At 34.0% G+C, this 21,589-nt stretch overlaps 1 protein-coding gene across 1 annotated transcript in view; it reads right to left on the bottom strand.

The window, feature by feature from the left end:
• The window catches only part of LOC128989781 (BTB/POZ domain-containing protein 6-like), a 35,898-nt gene extending 16,358 nt beyond the window's left edge, over positions 1-19,540 (bottom strand). The window contains exons 1-2 of the mRNA XM_054411827.1: positions 19,520-19,540; positions 17,195-17,306 (exon numbers count right to left, since the gene is read on the bottom strand). Coding sequence (XP_054267802.1) covers positions 17,195-17,305 — 111 coding nt within the window. The 5' untranslated portion in view covers position 17,306; positions 19,520-19,540. The remainder of the gene's footprint in view (positions 1-17,194; positions 17,307-19,519) is intronic.
• Positions 19,541-21,589: the final 2,049 nt, after the last annotated feature.

Genomic DNA, 21,589 nt, shown 5'->3' with positions numbered 1-21,589 from the left:
AAACGCAGAAATACATTTTTATAAATAGGATTTAACTTATTCATCATATTGTAGGTATACTGGTCAAGTTTCAATAAAAGTTCATACTCGAGTATTTACACTTTTTTACTCGACAGCAGTCTCGTTTTCTCCTTGCAACTTAATGTGGGTAGTTCAATAATGTTAAAGTTTTGACAAGGTGATAATTTATATTTGGATTTGCCTTTTCAGTGGAGAGTTAGGCATTGTATACCTTTTATTTACCAAAAAAATGCGTAATCACAAACAGTGGAGTCTTTGACTGTCGTATAAAATATTAAGGTATGAAGTTGTTGTTGTAACGATTATTGCATATTCTATTTAAAAATAATGTTCAATGTAAATAATTCAACAAGTTATTAGATAGGTACCTTTTATAGTTTTTAGTTTCTATTTAGCAAATTTCCCTATAAGGAAGTACAGTAGCTATTACCGTAGATGGCATGGTAAGACCTACGCCCGGGACCGATTTACTTTTTGATTTTGATGTCCCCAGAGGCCAAAAACACCATTCGTTAAAATTGTTATATATGTATATACTAGCTGTACCCGCGGGCTTTGCCCCGTTTAACTTCATAAGTATTCGCATGGCTCATTCACGTCCTGGTTGAAGTTCGTTCGCTACGCTCACTCACCTTTAGGTTGGAGCTCGTTCGCTGCGCTCACTTGCCTTCAGGTTCGAGCTCGTTCGCTGCGCTCACTTGCCTTCGGGTTCGAGCTCGTTCGCTGCGCTCACTTGCCTTCAGGTTAGCTCGTTCGCTACGCTAACTCGCCTTTTAGTTGGAAATTAGCTGTTGTCATAAATTTAAAAAAAAGAATAGTGCTGCACCCTGTTGGTAATCCTTGTAACTTTTATGCTATTGAACATCATAGAACATAACGACAGAACCAACTTGTTTAATTGAAACAGCTGTTAAGATTCATTAATTCCTTTTAAATATGAAAAATTATAAAGTTAACATAAAAGTTAACTAAAGAGCCACTGGGGCGGAGCCCGAAAGGATTTTTGAGATAAGAATATGCTTTAATGTTAATCGGGAATGTGAGCTATCATCATGCCAAATTTCAGCCCAATCCGTCCAGTAGTTTATGCGTGATTGAGCAACACACACACAAACTCACAAACTTTCAGATTTATAATTAGGTTATTAGTAAGATAGATAGATAGATTTATATATATATATATATATATATATATACTAGCAGTTACCCGGCGCGCTTTGCTGCACTTAACAAATATTATTTTAAATGGCAATTAGTTCATTACGACGAATAATAAAAGTGTATACAAAAAAAACATATTTTACTTAATTGCTAGTGGATGAACAATGTTTTTTGTTTTTTCATTAGGTGTATAAATATATAAGTTTTCAGGCGTACCTACCACCACGTCAGCACGCAACATACAGCTGTCCGTGTGAAAGCATGCATATTCTAAATTTAAACCGACGACAGTCAGGGATTGCCCTGGTGTCTTAAAATGGTTATTGCGAAAGCAAGACACAAAGGAAATTTTAGTTTCTTAAATTCAGAGGGTAATTTGGATGAAATCATCAGTATTCATGTGATTAAAACTATTTCTCCTTTAAACTTACCACTGATAATTCTTGCTTCAATCATTTTTGGTGTCAATTTTAGCGAATTTCCCTATAGCGAAGTAAGCTATTACCGTAGGTGGCATGGTAAGACCTAGACCCGGGACCGATTTACTTTTTCATTTATTGATGTCCCCAGAGGCCAAAAACACCATTCGTTAAAATTTTTATATATGTATATAAATAACGATGTACGGATGGATAATGCTACTTGATATTTAGATTCAGTGATATCACTACCTGCCGTCCCCCCTCCGCGCCACTTCGTCACGCCACACGTTTTGTGAAGTTTTACGTTCATTTATACAATTTCCATTATGTACGGACTTTGTCTCGTTATTATAACACGCATATGACCTTTGACTATTAATACAATAGTTCTTCTGTATCCAATAGTGAATGATATAACATACAATTTCCCAAAACTTACTACTGTATTATTAACCAATTGTTTCAATTGTTTTAATTTAAAATTCTCATAATGCAACTGGTTAAATGATATATAAAATTCCAAAGTGCAAATGATAAAATCCACGTCATCTACCAGACAAAACTACTCTTAGTTTTTAACATTGCCGTTATTAACTCCGTTTAGTGATTAATTTCAAATGAATGTAGGATAAGTAAAAACAGTCGATGATGCGTAGAACAATTGCAATAATTAAATGCTGATAAGTTTCCTACTCTAAATACCCTACTCTAAAATATTTACCTAATGTTACTTTTTAAATTCCGATAAATTTAAAATGTGGACCATTAAAAAAATATGCCGGCACCACCCATAGTCACTGGGCGACAAAATCTCAGGACTGGGTGACACTTGTGTCGCCCAGTTAACATGTTATTGTATGCCCTGAGAGGAACCATACTACTCTTGCAGCGTTAAAATAATTATAATATCCAAGAAATGTTCAAATCCATGATATTGATTGAGTAATCCATTATCTTGACTTAAGGCTTCAAACGTTCAATGGTTCAAATTAAAGCCTATAATTTACTGATTATTTTGAGTTTAAAACATAGAAAAAAAAAACATAAACAATACTAGAAGTATTGATTTTCAATGATAGAAAGCCCGTATATAAAGATTCATGTTAAAGAGAATACGAATTTCACAATATATTCTTATATGAACTACATCATGTGAAATGTTCACAAAAATCCAATATTTTCCAAATGTAACACACTGTTACTCATAAACAAGGAAGTAGCTTTATAAAAAAAATCAACTTAAAAAAAGTTTTAATTTGCAATTACATGCTGAAATCACAATAAAATACAAGTTGTCAGATAGAAAAAATACTAAAGTTAATTTTAATAAGGGAAAATATTGGGGATATTTAAAACAGCGGATTTGTATTTGTTAAAAGAAAATAGTTCATGCTTCCTAAATGTTTTCTCTAAATCTAATAGTGTCTGAGAAAGCAACGTTAAAATAAAAACGTTCGAACCACTGCAGTTTCTAATTTTATATTAAGGGTATAGTTAAAAATTACTCGTACAGTAATCAAATAAACAGGGTAACGAATTGAAGGATAGGTACAACTATACTACAGTATAAGGACGCCAAATACGCGTAGGTACAACTAGGTTGTTGTCCCTAGGAATCGAGGTACAAGTAGACGGCGGTACAACGAGAGGGCATACATGTCTAGTTGTACCTACGTCTAGTTGCGTTGGTTGTACCTACGACTAGTTGTCCCTAGGTATCGAGGTACAAGTAGACGGCGGTACAACGAGAGGGCATACATGTCTAGTTGTACCTACGTCTAGTTGCGTTGGTTGTACCTACGACTAGTTGTCCCTAGGTATCGAGGTACAAGTAGACGGCGGTACAACGAGACGCGTTCTCCCGATGGACTAGGGTTGGGACTGATGACTCGCCCAACCAAGCTAGCAGTGCGGAGTGTGGGAACTGTTGTGACAATTAGATTAATGTATCTGCAATCCTAAAATGCTATGGGAAGATAGGGGAAGATAGGGGAAGATAGGGTTAAACAGGACCACGACGTAGAAAGTAGTGAAGGAAGTAGTTAATGTGGCAGAGCAGAATGAGGGAACCGTTTGTGGCAGTTAGATTTATGTATCTGCAATCCTAATGTGCTATGGGAAGGGAGGGAAATAGTATGATTAACGTACAGAAATCTTGGGCAAATTAAAAAAACGATAAACAAAAACGTGTTTGGAAGCATTTAAGATGTATGCATGATTATACTTAGTCAACTGTAATTTGTACTACTGTATACAAATAAGGGAAACATATATTAAGATTTGTACCGTTGGCTATCGTTGAAAGTTGTCACAAAAATCTTGTTAAAAGCTGGTATGTATCGTACAAAACATGTATATTTGGCAAATATTTCGTTATTCAAAATTCGCAAACTGGCTCTTTACTCCTATATGGAGTGAGTTATCGAGTACAGCATGAATCACCCAAAGCACCAGTTCACCATTGGGAATATCCTTCAAGGCCTATGCAAAGAATTCATGTTGATTTTGCTGGACCATTTTATTGCCATTATTTTCTACTAATTGTGGATGCCTACAGTAAATGGCCATAATTTTAACCATTTGGTCCAGCAAAATCAACATGAATTCTTTGCATAGGCCTTGAAGGATATTCCCAATGGTGAACTGGTGCTTTGGGTGATTCATGCTGTACTCGTTGACATCCCAAACAATTTAAAGTCATATTCTCAATGTCTGCATCAATTTTAGGCCACCAAACATACGAACGAGCTAGTCCCTTCATGCGAACTATACCCACATGAGCCTCATGAAGTTCTTTCAAAAATTAATTCTTGCACGAAGTTGTTTGGGAATCACCACACGATTCCCTTTTAATAAGCATCCAAGCTGAATTGACCATTCTTGTTCGTTAGAAGACATCGGGTGATGGATTGGCTCCCCTCTGATTAGTGAGTTTCATAAGTTAAGTCTATCGACGGGATTTGTCTGAGTTTTCATTACCATGCTATCTCTAAAAATAGTGTTCTCGACTATAATATCGCGCTCAACGTACTAATTTTTATTTACCTTATGGCTACATTATTGATCATATTTGTAATAACCACTGTGAATCAGCATTATTTGACGTAGGGGTTGAGACCGTTATATTTAAATTTGTAAACTGTGTAAATTGGTGCACGGTTACGTGTGCCAGGTTCGCTAGTTTTTATTATTTATAAAACATATTTTAGTAATACCAACCAGCTTAAATTGCTTACAACAATTAATAACAAAACTTCAATGCTCTATCAATGAATTTGTACATTGCGAACACTATGTTTTCAGTTAAAGATGTATTACAGCAGTTCTAATTACATTAACCTATATGTTTTGGACTAAAAACCTTTAGTGAAATACCAGCTTTCGTTTGAGCTATTCATTATTTACCTAAAGCACACTGCTGACTCACGATTCAACAATAATTATAATCGTTTTAATACTTATCTGCAATCAATGATACGTAAATCAACATTTATTTCATTTTTATTTGTATTTTATTCCATTTATTTTGCTAGGTTAAACAGTAATATCACGAATTTAAGGATACACATTGCAAAGGAGTTTTTTCCCGAATTATTTTACTTCCGTGTTTTTTATTGTGAAGTGTCACACAGTTTAATGAAAGTCCATCCTAGTGAATGAGTAGCTGGTGTATTATTGAACTGTTGAACATTGACAGGTTTAATTATTAAGACACCAAGAGTTTGAGATATCAATCTTTGGTGGGATTCCTGTATTGTGTTTGGTGATTTCAGATAAACTGTGCCTAATTTACAATGAAAAAATGCATCGCATTTAGTAAAACAACAGCAAACATAAGAGCTAGTAATTCTTAAATTAAATTTACCAATTGAAAAAACAACTACTTAGAGATGGAGAACATTATCTCTGGTCTTGATCTACTGAAATACGAGTTAAAGGATTGAATATCGATTTTATTTATAAAAAAAAATAAGCGAAATAATTCATGATAAAATTGTTGTTGATTGTGTGAGTCTAACAGTAGAGGACGAAGATTATCTCAACTTGAACATAGTGCGTAGTATCTATGAGCAGAGGACTTGAAAAATTATATTTAAGTTTTGATATAATATCATACGATAATCAGGAAAAGAACCTGTATCCAAGAGAATAGTAAAAAGCTCACGCGCGCGCACTGTTTTAAGTATGTTGTGTACATTTGCGACTTTTCGGGTGCTTCATATTTGGCGCCAGAATGTGCCTTGTTGACCTTCATTATTTTTTTCTCACGCCCGTCCATAACGGATTTATAGTACATCCGCTTGACTAGTTACTGATATTTTAATTCACTCCACAAAATTCTGCCTTAGTACAGTATTTTGTTAACTCTAGACTTCTTTGATTCCTAACAGGACCAAACAGGTGAACAGGACAGTTAGGTGATAGGTCATACTGTCAATATACCTGATTATATAAAAGTAATATCGATAAATAAAATAAACTACAAATGTCATGTTTTATTTCCTGAACCACGAATAGGCAATAACAATACATTAAGAATAAGATAACAGCTGGCTGGAGTGTATGTAATGTATGTAACGCAACTGCAGGTTTGCTGCGGCGGGGGTATTTTCATTTTAAAACATATGTTTACGAAGTCTACAAAATTATTTTACTTTGTTTACATGTCTTCATATTTCAAGCGTATTATTGTGTTGAAGGAATGTTTAACAATCAATAGCCACTTTCACTAATTAATTATGGATTCAATATTAAATGGAAAACTCCTGCTTTGTTTTTATTTCAAAAACATTATAATGAGATGATATATTCTAAACGTTTCTGTTACACAAAATACAGTTAAAATACAGTTAAAATACAAAATACAGTTGAAGCATAGACATGAACATTTGACGCTTACTTTAGTGTTTAATCAATATTTTGTTTAAAGTGGAATGACCTCAACGGCTACTCTGGAACTAACCTGAGAATTAAACTAAAAAAGTTCGTAGAGACAATATATTTTTTCACTAAAGCAATTACTATGACAAGTTCCAGTGAGCGGGATTTATTAATTTTGTTTGGAGAAGGTTTTAACTAGGTACATTCTGTTTCAAAAAGGAAAAGGGGTTAAGATCATATAGACTAGCATGCATAGTATGAATAAAGTACAGGGCAAAACCTATAACAATAATATTTTGAGGTAGTTTCCTTTTCTTTATATGCATGTCAATGCTGGAGAAACGTAATTTCGTGATTGGTTTCGACAAATGGGTAATCAAACCCTAACCATGCACTGCAGTGGCAAAAATGTTAGTCGTGAGCCGTTGATTAGCTTTTTCAAATATAGATGAATATAAACTCGTTAAATGTTTTAAAATAAAATTATAATATATCAATTGAATATAACATGTAATACTATCTAACAACTAAATGGCTAAAGAGGATGAAGAAACAAATAAATAGGTATTGTAATGTGGTCTCAACCATGGTCTCAACTATGAACCCGCTGAACGTTTTAAATAGGCCTATTTCGATAGAATGTAAAGTCAATCGCACTTTTAGCAGGAATTCCACCACATAAACTTAGAATAAGAGTAGTTTCTATTTTTGTTTCTATTATTTGGACCAGAACCAAATCTAGGGTAAAGTTTAGTCAAAGGGATGCATTTACACTAATTTAGTTTACCTTAACGAAAGGAGAATAAAAGTAGAAATAATAACTGGGCCAGGTCGCTAATTCAGTGGGTTTTACCAAGAACTTAAATTATCTCCACATTTCACGAAGACAATTTCCGAAATTACAATCGGGAAAGCATTTATATCAAAAAATTTTGTTAACTATAGACTACCGGTAAGCATTAAAATGCACAAACATACGCCTGTAAATTAAGTTACCATTCTTCGTAATGTAATGACATATTTGATGTAATATAATGATGATTAAATGCTAGAAACTCAGTTTCTATATCCCGCAAACTGATGCTGAGCCGGCCAAACTCCTAGCGCCAATGCCGCGCCAAGCGATTTTAGGCCTATTTTTAATCGCTTAAAAATGATACAAGCAGGCTCCGTATCAAAAAAAGCTTCAAATAAAAAATAAAATTCATTCTTTGATCTAAAACTTTGCAGCAGGATTTTTTTTCCTGACCAAAAAATAAAAAAGTTCCTCGCTTACTACATTTTTCATGTTTTTTATGGTGTTAAAAAACAATCATCTGTTTTAATTTGCCTAAATAAATTATAACAATTATGTTAAGGTAAAAACTAGCTACATAGTAATGAGCACTGGTTTTTCCAGAAAAATAATATATCAATTTGAAATTTTTATGTTAACAAATAAGTGCAGCAGAGCAGGTTGAGTGAATGTATGTTTGTGTAAAACAGAGAGGTTCATTCGGCCCGTCCGCCTCGGTATCCCGATTGACTTATGGCAGAGACTGTACCGTTGGAGCTTATGAAACTTGGAGGTTATGAACCGCTCTGTTTATTTGATATTTAAAAGTTGGAGTTTGTGAAATTTGGACATTGTGAATCGGTGATTATTTGAAAATTATAGTTTTGGATTTTATGAAATTTGGAGGTTATGAAACGCACTGTTTATTTAATATATTATCGTTGGAGTTTGTGAAATTTGGACATTGTGAAACTGTGCTTATTTGGAAGTTATAGTTTTGGAGTTTATGAAGTTTGGAGGTTATGAAACGCACTGTTTATTTAATATTTTAGACGTTGGAGTTTGTGAAATTTGGACATTATGAACCTCACCCCGTAGTACCGGTTGCAACTTCTCTTAGAACCTTTTGAGGAGCTAAAATAAAAAAATAATAATTTAGTATGTTGAAATATTAAATTCCAAAATAATTGTAATTTTGAAATTCCCATGTTATTCTTATGGAGAATAAATTATTTTGACTGACTATGGACATATTTTGATCAAATTTGGAAAATGCATTTATTTTAGGCCTATATTAAACTTTTAACATAAAAAAAAAACACTTTTTACCCTCCACTGTTTCAGCAAACCTTAGATAGGGAAATAATAAATGTGATATTTTTTAGGAGATATCTCATTGTAAATCCAATCAAGCAATGGAAATTTGCTTAGTCTGTAGGTCTGCGGTGGGGGTATTCAATAGTTCACACAGCTTCTCAATTTTAAGGTGCCAAGCTTAAGACAAGTATTTTATGTCTTCAGAAAGTTAAAATAAGAAAGTTATATCAGAAAGTTTAAGACAAGTATGTATGCGTTAAAGAGCTGCAATCCTTTCCCTGGCTGAAGAGGACAAAGTCCTGAAACAGCCTCAGTCAGCCTTAGTTTTCTCAAAGTTTTGCCAGTTTATTATATTTTTATACAAAGTATTTAGTACCAAATTCATCAGTTTGAAATTTTGTGCAAAAGTATGCAATAAGTTTTTTTTTTAAAGTAACCGGTTTTTATAAAATCAAGGTTTCTCCAAAATATTACAGGATTATTTTAGTTATTAGTGAATAGATGGGACCAGAGATAAGACCTCAAAAGTGGCAGTGAGTGTGGTGAGTGTTTGACCTTTGTACCTGCAACTGATATCCAGCCCACTTGCAAACTTGCCTCGGATACTTCAGCTTCAGTCTCATAATCTGCAGATTTGTTTACAATGGAGAACTGACCCTTCACCTGAACTTCCACTGAGCTGGACTATTATACACTTTCAGCACCATATACTTCCCTGTATTATTTTAAGAAAAGCAGTTTATTTTTATTTATTTACCGTACTGATTTATTTTTATAATTTTACTTACCAATTGAGATTTTGTCCTTGGGCTTAAACAGCTTAGCAGTTTTATATTATTGAAGACCAAGCATAGATATTTAAGTAAATTAAAATTCCTTCACCTTCTAATGCAAATGAATAGGCTATAAAGTAGGCAACTTAGTTTTTGCTAAGATAAAAGGATATCCTTATTGGCCAGCCAGAGTACAAAATATTGATAAGACTACTTATAAAACTATTGTTAAATATGAAGTTTTATTTTTAGCGACAAATGAAACAAGCTTTGTAAACAGGACTGATCTGATGCACTACCACAAAAATAAGCTTAAATGCCCACTGGAATCGATATCCCAGAAACACAAAGACCAATATAAGACTGCATTGATAGAGATTGGAAAGGCATGGGAGATAGAAAATAAAACTGAAAAAACTTTTAGCTCCCCATCTGTTAAACCAATACCTACACCAAGCAAAAAGCTTCAAGAGGTTAACTGTAAGAAAGGACCATGAGGTCCTAAGTTCGCCTCAATAAAGAAGGATTTTCATTTCAACTTGATCTAAGTAGACGTAGTACAGAACCAAAGGCGACAAAAACTAATGAAACGCAGCTTTGTTCTCTTGATGACTTAGCTGCATCAGAAAACTCTAAAACGTTCAGATGATGAATGCCAGCGAAGTGTCCCTACAGAAACATGTAGCTTCCAGCTTCCAGAAAATCCTCTAATTAATGAAAACATCAGCAAAACTAATGACTTCCACACCCAAATACTCAAACAAGAATTAAATAAATACAAAGAAGAAAATAAAAACCTTCAAGGTATAATTGAAGTTTTGTCTAGAGACAAAAATGAACTGCAGACCCAGATTGAAAATCTGAGGTCCAACATCCAGAATTGTAATAGTTGCCACCCAATAACCCAAATAATAGGAATGAAACTCTGTGGCACACTAACATTAAATCCAAAACAAAGACTAAACAACCAATTGATGATAACATAATCTGTACAAACCCATATAGCTTACTTTCAATAGATGACAATTCACTTCCGGAGCCTGTACCTTCACTTGAAAAAAATACCAACATTACATTACCACATCAAGAGAAGCAGCAAAAATTCAACGTAACTAATCACTCACCTAAAGCCAGAAAACACAGCAAAAAACTAGTAGAAAATAGCAAAAATCAACTAGCCTAATTATTCTTGCTGATAGTCACGGAAAGAGAATAAGTGAACTAATAGAAAAAAAGACTGGTCTAAATGTGTGTGCATTTATCAGACCTGGAGCACAGTTTGACAAAGTGATAGAAGAACAACATCAACTTACCAAAGACCTGAATATAAAAGATTACCTATTGGTTATGGGTGGTGCCAATAATATTGAGAATACTGGAATCAAGAAACTAATGGATGGAATACAAAATACAATCAGGGACTCAAAACACACAAACCTCATACTATCAACTATCCCAATGAGGCAAGACAATCCTAAATTTGACCTAAAAATCTCCAAAATTAATGCTGAAATTGAGAAAAAAAACATTCTAACTTGAAACTTCTGCCGGTTCACTTATTCCCACGACACTGCTTTACAAGTCATGGGCTTCACATGAACAGACATGGTAAACTGAAAATTGCCAATCTAATAGAAGAAATTACATTGCAGACAACCAAGCCAGTTCCATCTCCACAACAAACACTCAACAGTAAAATCAAAATTTGCAATACTCACTCCATATCAGAAGACAGACATATGTCGGCGGGAGTGGCAGTTGTTTCCCGTAAACAGTTTGGACCACCCCTACTTGCCGATCGCATTTCAAAACATCTAGCTTGTCAGAGTATTACAGGTCGATCAAAAATTTATAGTTTAATAACAAAAGCAGCATATTTTGACAAGCCGACTCCAGAGGACTATAGCATAGCTTTCAAGAAACTCCAGGATCACTTCAAAGCCCAGGGATTAAAGACCTTATTCTGTTCAGCAATTGGATGTGTAAGAGATCTTGTTCACCCACACACGTTTGCAAGACACATAGTGAAATTCCAGAAATCCACAGGAGCTGATGTGCACATTGTTTCCTATGAACAGAAAACAGCTAAAAGGCCCCTATGGAGAGGATTAACACATCAAGATTTCCTTTTACATTTAAAAGCTGAAATTGAAGCAGAGTATAATGCAGAGTGTCCCATCATAACTAACTTGGTATCATCCACCTCATCTTCACAAACGACCGTCAATGTGCAGCTTGACCTTGACTCAACCTCAACATTGTCTCCACTTTGGACGGATGAGAATCTACAGATGTCGGGAACACACAACCTTTCAGCTACACCTGCCAGAGTAGCGCCAGGGCATCTGAGTTACAGTGAAGTGACAAAAAGTGTAACCAAAAAGCAGAGTAATAGTGTGTGTGATATCGATGATGGTGTCCCAAATAGCCTTCCTAGACATCCCTCAATCTCACACAGCCCATAAACCCAGCCTACCTTTAAACTCCGACACTCCGAAAAATATACCAATAAAGTAAAAAATTGTAAACCAGCAGCACACGATAAAATATCACAAAAATCACACATCTTAAAAAATTTTCACCTTAATATTCAACATCTACCGAGCAGAATAGAACCATTAGAAATTGCTATTCAAGAAATTGACCCAGATATAATAGTACTATGTGAACACAAAATGAAAAGTCATGAATTGGAGCTTATCACCATAACCGGATATAATATTAACACTTTTTATTCACGTAGTTTAAATGCTGGAGGTGGAGTCATAATACTATCAAAAACAAATTTAAAGGCTAAAAATGTCAAAATTAAAAGTTTGAATTTACGAATCAGTTAACATCTGAAAAGGAATTTGAATGCTGTTTGATAGAATTTAAATGTGATTCATTTTCTTTTGTACTAAATAGTGTTTATCGCTCTCCTATCTCTGATGTTTATATCTTTTTGGGAAAACTAAATGCATCCCTGGAAATCCTCTCAAAAACATACACTAATGTAATTATGATTGGAGACGTTAACATAAATGTTCTAAACCCAAACTGTAATGAGTTTAAACTACTTAATGATATTCTTGGCTCACATAATTTTGAATTTTTAGTAAATTTTCCAACTAGAGTAACTGAAAAGACTGAGAGTGCTATTGATAACGTTTTCATTAATTTTTATCCTAACAACATGCAAATTAGTGGTTTAAACACACAAACTTCTGATCACGATGCTCAATTATTAACCTTCAACTTGCCTGATAAAAATATGAACAATAAACCAATAACTAAAACAGTAAGGATATTTTCTAACCAAAATCTTAAAAAATTCTCAAATATGCTGAGTCGGGAATGTTGGGAGGAGGTCTACTTTGCACCAGTTGAGTTGAAATTTAACATCTTCAACAGTATTTTTATGTATTACTTTGATATGTGCTTTCCTATCACTAAATGTAGGGATACTGATCAAAAAGTCCCTTGGAATAATCATGAGCTAGAAACCGAGAGGAACAAAATTATAGAAAAAGGCACATTAGGGAGAATAACAAAAAAAAATGAATATTTAGTGAATTCAGCTAAAGAAATGAACAAAGCATTTATGAAAAATATTTTCAAAGCTAAAGTTATATGGATGAAAAAATTTTGAGCTGAGGGAATGTATCCAAGACAACTTGGAATTTAATTAATTTAAATATAAAAAATAAAAAAAGGTTGTGAAGAGCATAGGAAATAGAGGTAAATTCAAAAGTATATAATGACCCTATTGTTATATGTAACCCTTTTAATGATTTTTATGTCAATGTAGTTGATTCTGATGTGTAAAAATAAATACACAAAATTTATCAGTACCTAATTTAGTAATAAATAACAAACAAAATAAATTTAGATGTGAACCAATCAGTGAGACAGATATCAGTAAAATAATTTCCAAATTTGATAATAAACTATCTTCAGGCTTCAACAATGTTCCCATAACAGTAATAAAGCATGCCCAGAGTTCACTTAACCCTCCGAGTGTCCCTTGTTTTGGCCTTAATGTCTGCCTATTTTTTGCTCATTTGCAAGGTTTTATTAAAACGGATCTGAGAAGCTTGAAAACAATGTTAATTATATTGTTCTATATACCATTTTGTTTGGAAAATCATGGGCTTCAATATTATACATAAAACATAAGGAACATTTGTTTCAAAAAAAATTTTTAGGTAAAAAAAAATATTTTGGAAAATTTTCAAAAAAATAATAAGTTTGCGCTCAATGAAATTGTATAAATTATACGCCTACCTTATAAATATTTGAAAATAGCCACGTTGTTCTAAATTTTATGAGGATTACAAATATATAATAATATAAGGAAGTAGATTTGCAAATAAATAAGTTATGGGCAAAAAACAGATTTCAGTACATAGCGTTTAGCTAAGAATGCATAGCCTAACCATAGCTAGGAATCTGGCTGATAATTTACATCAATATCACTACCTACTTCTTCAGGATCATCAACCAGCCCTTCAAAATCACTTAAATCTTATAATGCACCACGTATATCACTACTTTTGATTTTTAACACTAAAACAATGATAAACGTAATAAAACACATCAGTCATCGGTCCGAGGTTAACCAAGCTCTTTACAAATACGCACGTCAGCTGTGTGCTACAATATTTTCGGAACTAAAATGAAATGCGCTTAGAGACAGACCTCTGGAGAAAGCTCTGAATCTGTCAAATAAAACGATACCTAACTCGATCCAGTTCAATCCGATTTTGTCAGTCATAGAGCCTTCGCCGTAAACAGTGTTTGTGAGTCGCTGCAGCGACACAAAACACTACACAAAGTGTGTTATGTGTCGCTGCAGCGACAAATAACACTCGGAGGGTTATAAAAACATTTGCACACTTAGTAATTCATGATTTATATCCGGCATATTTCCAGATAAATTTATTGATTCAGTAGATAGGGGAGATAAAGTAATTGGAATATTTATGGACCTAAGCAAAGCATTTGACAGTGTATCTCATCATAATTTATTTAAAAAATTGGAAGGACTAGGGGTTGTAGGAATTTCACTAAAATGGTTTCAATCATATTTAACTAATAGGAAACAGTTTGTAGAAAATAGACACTTAAACAATCACAACCAGATGGTTACAACAAGATCACAGTTGAGAACAATTAAACATGGTGTACCACAGGGTTCTATTTTGGGTCCTCTACTATTTCTTACATATATCAATGGATTACCCAATGTTATTTCAAATTCAACAAGAAATACCATCTGTTTATATGCCGATGATTCTATTCTTCTTGTAAGCGGAAAATCTGTTCATGAGATAGAAACATCTGCCATCGATAACTTGATGAACATCAATAAATTTTTTTCAGATCATCAGCTATTACTAAATCTTTCCAAAACTAATTTTACACGCTTTAATCTAAAAACGAATACCAACTCAGATTACCCAACACTAAAATTAGCCGGTGAAGATATAGAAATTATAGTGAACACTAAATTTCTAGGGTTAACCCTCCGAGTGTCCCTTGTGCCAATGTCTGCCTATTTTTTGCTCATTTGCAAGGTTTTATTAAAACGGATCTGAGAAGCTTGAAAACAATTTTAATTATACTGTTCTATATACCATTTTGTTTGGAAAATCATGGGCTTCAATATTATACATAAAACATAAGGAACATTTGTTTCAAAAAAAAATTAAAAAAAAAAAAATATTTTGGAAAATTAAAAAAAAAAAGTTTGCGCTCTTAATGAAATTGTATAAATTATAGGCCTATAAATATTTGAAAATAGCGACTTTGTTCAAAATTTTATGAGGATTACAAAAATATAATAATATAAGGAAGTAGATTTGCAAATAAATAAGTTATGGGCAAAAAACAGATTTCAGTATATAGCGTTTAGCTAAGAATGCATAGCCTAACCATAGCTAGGAATCTGGCTGATAATTTACATCAATATCACTACCTACTTCTTCAGGATCATCAACCAGCCCTTCAAAATCACTTAAATCTTCTTATAATGCACCACGTATATCACTACTTTTGATTTTTAATACTAAAACAATGATAAACGTAATAAAACACATCAGTCATCGGTCCGAGGTTAACCAAGCTCTTTACAAATACGCACGTCAGCTGTCTGCTACAATATTTTCGGAACTAAAATGAAATGCGCTTAGAGACAGACCTCCGGAGAAAGCTCTTAATCTGCTGAAAAAAACGATACCCAACTCAATCCAGTTCAATCCGATTCAGTCAGTCCCAGAGCCGTCGCCGTAAACAGTGTTTGTGAGTCGATGCATCGACACAAAACACTACACCAAGTGTGTTATGTGTCGAAGCATCGACAAATAACACTCGGGAGGGCTATACATAGACAGTAAATTAAGCTGGAATGATCATATTGATCATGTGGCAAATCGAATGTCAACAGGCCTATTTGCACTTTATCGATTATCAAAATTTTGTAAACTTGAATCACTAAAATTGGTTTATTTTGCTCATATTCACTCACATTTATCCTTTGGTATAAGTATTTATGGAGGAACATCACAAGCTAATTTAGACAGAATTTTAATTCTCCAGAAATGAGCAATCCGCATTATGTTAAATTTGGATTGGCAAGATTCTGTTAAGGAAAAATTTGAAGAACTAGGCATAATGACTATATATAGCTATTATATCTATCAATGTATATTATATACTGTCAAAATTCAAATAATGTCTCACTGGTAGGGGATTCTCATCAATACTGTACCAGAAACAGAAATAACTACGCAACATCTTCCCATAGATTAAGATTTTTTGAAAAAAAAAACAACCAATGTATATGGGTATAAAATGTTACAATGCTCTTCCAACAAAATTAAAGGACTAGATACAACAACTACAAAATTTAAAAATAAGCTAAAAATGTACTTTTTCCTACAGTCACCCGACAAAGTTGGCTTCCTTGTACTGTTTATAGTACAGAAAGCTGCTAATTGCTGCATATTTATACTTTGCCGTACTGTTTATACTTTGTCGTACGGTTTATACTTTGCCGCACATCAGGATTCCAACGAAACAACACAAAACAGCGTGGTTCTATTATGCACGTAATCCGTGTACGCTTGGAAATAGGTTGGCAACACTTAAAGATAATAATACTATGAGCAGCTGATTACTATTATAACTACGATTTAACCTGTCATTTTGTGTTTATAGTTTCGGTATTTCTGAACTTTCTGGACTTTTCTTTTAAACGTTTTTAAAACATTCCTACGATCTTAATAAACAAGAAAATACCTTTAAAGCAATTTTTTTAGGCGCGGAAACCACTTCAAATTACAAAAACATACGGAACTATATTCTCAAAACGCGGAGCACATTTCTTGCCGAGAAAAAATAGCGGAGTGATACGGACCGCGGGTACTACTTTCTCTAGGGCACCATTTGTGTTGCCAGCTGAACCTAAAAACGTGTTGTAGACTGTTTGAAAGACTAATTATTTATATGCTTTATAGTGACTGTAGGAAAAATATAATGTGTAACACGAGTAAAAAAGGCCTTTGCTGCACTCGAGATCATTCCGCACTCGCCTGCGGCTCATGTGTAAACATTGCTCTCGTGTGCAGCAAAGTGCCACTTTCACCACTAGTTACACAAATAACTATTTAACTAAACCCCTGTACTCAAAGAATGAATATTTCCTTCTACATTAGAATAAGAACGTTTTCAATAAGCTAGTGATTATGTCTTGTACTCTTTTAGGATTAAGTATTATGATTTTGATCCAATGTAATGACGACTTTCGTGCACATGTTTGCAAATTATGAATACAGTTGATTTCATTTCATATGTATACTTACAGGTTTGACCAAACTCTCTTCTCCGACAATGAAAAAACAATCAAACTTTGGTTTATCCGAGAATAGAAACTGGATAAATTCTGGTGGCTCAGGTGAGTTTTGTTCAGCCATTCTGTAAATAAAGAAGAAATCAAACACAGTCGATAAAACAAAAAGACAGTACAATTAGGCTTGTCACGTTTTTAAGACATCCCAAGTGGTTTCATGAAACTCCATTTCAAATACAGCAATCACTGATATGGCTTATTACAATGCCAACATGTCTAAGTAAACAGATTTTTTATCTTTCCCCTCAAAGAGCCACAATCTTTGTTCTTTTTGTCTAGTACGGTAATCAAATGGGGCAATTTTCCACCTTTTAGCAAATTTCTCTATTAAAGAAGAAAGTTAATTATCATTTATGTGGTTAGGAAAGACTTACACCTTAGACTGAATTAGCCTACTTATTTTTATTTTATTTTTATGTCCCACAGAGGCCAAAAACACCTTATATTTTTCAAATTTCTATCTATATAAATAAAATTAAAGTTTTGTCTGTACATTGCTCAGAATTATATATTTTTAGGTTATTTTTACGTTTTATACATTAAAGAAGCAGAAACGAGTCTTATCTCTATTTCTGTCTGTAACACTCAAGATGGCATTTTACGCAATCTTCTCCGTGAAAACGAGAGTACCTATCAAGATCCAAGTCATTTTATGTATTCACTGGATTGGCGAGAGTGTCTTTAACCATTAAAATGTGGCCTCACTACTTTGTAAATAAAATTACGGACGTTCAAAAATGCAGTTTTGTGCGATTTTTGTCAAATTTTCGTTAAATTTTTATCACATAATCGTCTATGAAATAACGAACAGCTGTTCGGATCAAGATTATTTTTTCTAGCTGTCACTGATATGTTTACAAATACCGCAACCATTTCGAGTGACGTTTTGAAAGAAAATCCCAACCCAAAGTGCAAATCCCAAAGTGAGATTAAAAACGTTTTTTTTACATAACGGATTTAATTAATCGCAAGTGCAATATCATAGTGTAACCGTAAATGAAATTAAATAACTAGGCATCATCCAGGTCAGGAACCAGAAGTTCTTTGTGTATAAAATTGTTCTTGAGTTTTGACAACCAGAAAAAAAACCTTGAATCAGTGTTGTATGTGGCTGGGACACTTAATGATCGTCGCCGATAGCTTACAAACAAGGTTTCCACTCATTGACGGCGCTTCAATGGCGATTGTGTAAAGTGTAAAGTAAAAAAATCACAACTGCAGTGGGTGATTGAAACAGAGGTTTACGGATGATGCTAAACTCGCTTTTCCAATGTGCCACTTTCTGTTGCTACTCACCGTGTGATGCAATCGCTGGACCATACAGCCAATAGGCCCATAGCTCATATCTTGGGTACGTTTAAGCCTACATATTTATTCATAACAACCTTTTCGACGACGATCCTTAATACCGGTACTTTTCCATAGAATACATGGCCTACCTACTTAAGAAATATAATCACATTCCCGATTAACATATAGACATATTCTTATCTCAAAAATCCTTTCGGGCTCCGCCCCAGCGGCTCTAGAGTTTCCCATGTTAACCTTATGAGTAGGCCTATTCATATTTAAAAGGAATTAAATAATTTTGCCAGTTGTTTTAACTACACAATTTGTTTCTATGATATTCAATAGCATTAAAAGATAATACGGTTTACCAACAGGGTGCAGCACCATTAGTTCTTTAAACATTTGTGACAACATCTAATTTGAACCAAGCGGCAATAAAAACCTGAGTGTGAGAACTTTACTTCTTTCTATTGTTTAGGTGAAGTGGTAGAACATTATGGCTATGGTAGATGGTTCTATAGTATAGGCTACCGTAGATTATAGTAAACCAAATTTTCTCAAAATGTGTCCTCTCTCATTGCAAATGCAAAGCGCGAGTATTTCATTAAACATATTTTGAGTACAGTAAGCATTGTATTGTATACCAACACGTACGAAGGAAGGGTACTCAGCAAGTGTTATTATAGTTCTACAGAATAGTTTTATATCCATCCAGCTGTTAATTCTGCCAGGTACAAATAAATAAATAAATAAAAATTCAAACAAATTATATTGCACTAAAACAAACCCAAGATTTTTAAGAATGCTCTAAAATAGAAATTAGAACATCTAGTATACTGCTAGTATACCCTCGTTATACTAGCCAGTACCTATTCTGTCAATCTGTCCCATCCCTTGACCCTTGAACCCTTACCCTTTGTCTTTGTTATTAGTCAGTGTCTAGGTCTAGGTGTCTACTTCAGTTCCATGTCCATGTACGTGTACCTACCTGTACCTGTCGGTCGTCGGATCATCGTTACTTGACTTCTTGACTTGACCGTGTGTACTACGTACGTGTTGATGGACGTTAGAAAATGGGGAAAAAGTCTATACCTATTTTATTTTATGGATAATTAGGCCTAGCCTAGTTTAGTTTAAAATACAAACTTATTTTTTTAAACCAGTTAATTTAATTATGAGCTATTTCATCTTATTTTAAAGCCATGTAATAGAACAATAAATAACTAAGCTTTATAGGCCTAGCCTACTAAGTTATAATTAGGAAATTATTTGTCTGAAATTAAAACTATAAATGACACCGTTTTTAAATGCAGCGCTCTAGGTTCAAAAAAGATTTAAAAGACTAAGTTAGTATGTTTTCTATTGTGTACCGATCCAGCGTGGCAAAAATGCCGTGTCCGGGCGCTGGCAGTCACTGCCTCAGGGGTAAGTTAAATTATTTCGACGTCGTGACTAGTCACAAAAGTGAAAATGTTTTTTTCCATAATGACCTAAATTTCACGCTGAATCCAAAATGACGTTTTTCATTTTTGGAAAAGACCGGAAATCACCAAAAAAAAAAGAAAAAAATTTTTTTACTCAAAATACGTTACCTATGTGGGTACCTACTCAAAATATGCGGAATATTGTGTAAGTTAGATTAATATTTTAATATGCAAGACTTTTTTGACACATATGAAAAACACCGGAGATAGGACGAAAAAACGGAATAATCGTTTAGGTTAGGTTAAGCTTGGTTAGGTAATGTTATGTTAGGTTAGGATAGGTTTTTGGTTAGGTTAGGTTAGGTAAGGTTAGGTAGGTAGGTAACAACCTAACCTAACCCAACCTAACCTAACTCAATCTAACCTAGCATAAGCTAACCTAACCTAACCTATTATTCAGTTTTTTCGTCCTATCTCCGGTGGGTGTTATGTATTTTGAGTAGGCTAAAAAAATTTTTTTCGGTAATTTCCGGCCTTTTCCGAAAAATAAAAACGTCATTTTCGGATTCAACATGAAACTTATATCATGATGGAAAAAAAATTCCACTTTTGCTACTAGTCACGTCGGAATAATTACCGCCTCAGGTCCTGTACCGATAGGTGCAAAGTAACTAGGCTAGTCAATGTACGTAGGTAGGTACTCTCATAGACCTTGACTGACTGGAACAAGTTTGTCAAATTAGGCTACCTATGAAGCCCATCCCTACCACCAGTGGGTTCATGGCTAAAACCCGCATTGTGCCTGTGTTAGCCTAGCCTATATCAGATCTCCTGCCTCCTAGGGCCTAAGTTTATCTTGTCTCATGTTACCCATGTATGGGAAACAGAAAAAAACTGAATTTTCTCATCAGAAATCAAATCTGCCGATCGATCATCTGGAGATATGGCTATCGCAAGATAGGCTAGTTACAAGAGGCAACACTAGGACTACGAGACGGTTGGCCAAACATCCGGCAAATCGCCAAGTACGGACTAGGCTTTAGTCAGTATTATCTCAATAACTTAATCATATTATTATGATAAGAATTGTTTTTACCTTATAGTTGAGGTTGAGCTAACTTTAACAATAGATTAAAAAAGTTGATTTTTAGAGTTGTTCCAAACAGTACAAACTCAAACTCAACTCAGAGCAGAGCCAGAGTCGAGAGTCGAGACCACACTTGTCACTTGCACTTGCAATTAGTGTTTGGTATCGATATCCGATATATCGGAAATATCGATATTTTGGTTCCGATATATCGATATTTTTATATCGATATTAGACTTCCGATATTATCGGGATATCGATATTTTACTTCGATATTATCGTTAGAATTGATTTTAGCAATTTTTCAAAGAATAATGCAAGAATGAATACAGTTTAATCTTTTCTGAACTTGTTTAGCAGTTATTAAATATTATTAATAACAAATTTATTTGTACACACAAACTATTTCATGTACCTATCTAGTTGAAAATATATTTTTAATCTGGTTGCCTCTGCCTGCATTTGAATAGTGAGTTGGCACGGTTGGCAGAAGTGGAGTGCCAAAATGACGTGACGGCAGTGAAAACCAATCAAAACCATTAAATTC

This window comes from Macrosteles quadrilineatus, unplaced genomic scaffold (assembly GCF_028750875.1).
Source record: "Macrosteles quadrilineatus isolate MER2022 unplaced genomic scaffold, UCM_ALF_1.0 Scaffold_3__2_contigs__length_128488019, whole genome shotgun sequence".
NCBI classification, from domain to species: domain Eukaryota; kingdom Metazoa; phylum Arthropoda; class Insecta; order Hemiptera; family Cicadellidae; genus Macrosteles; species Macrosteles quadrilineatus.
This window is presented reverse-complemented; position numbering and strand designations above follow the sequence as displayed.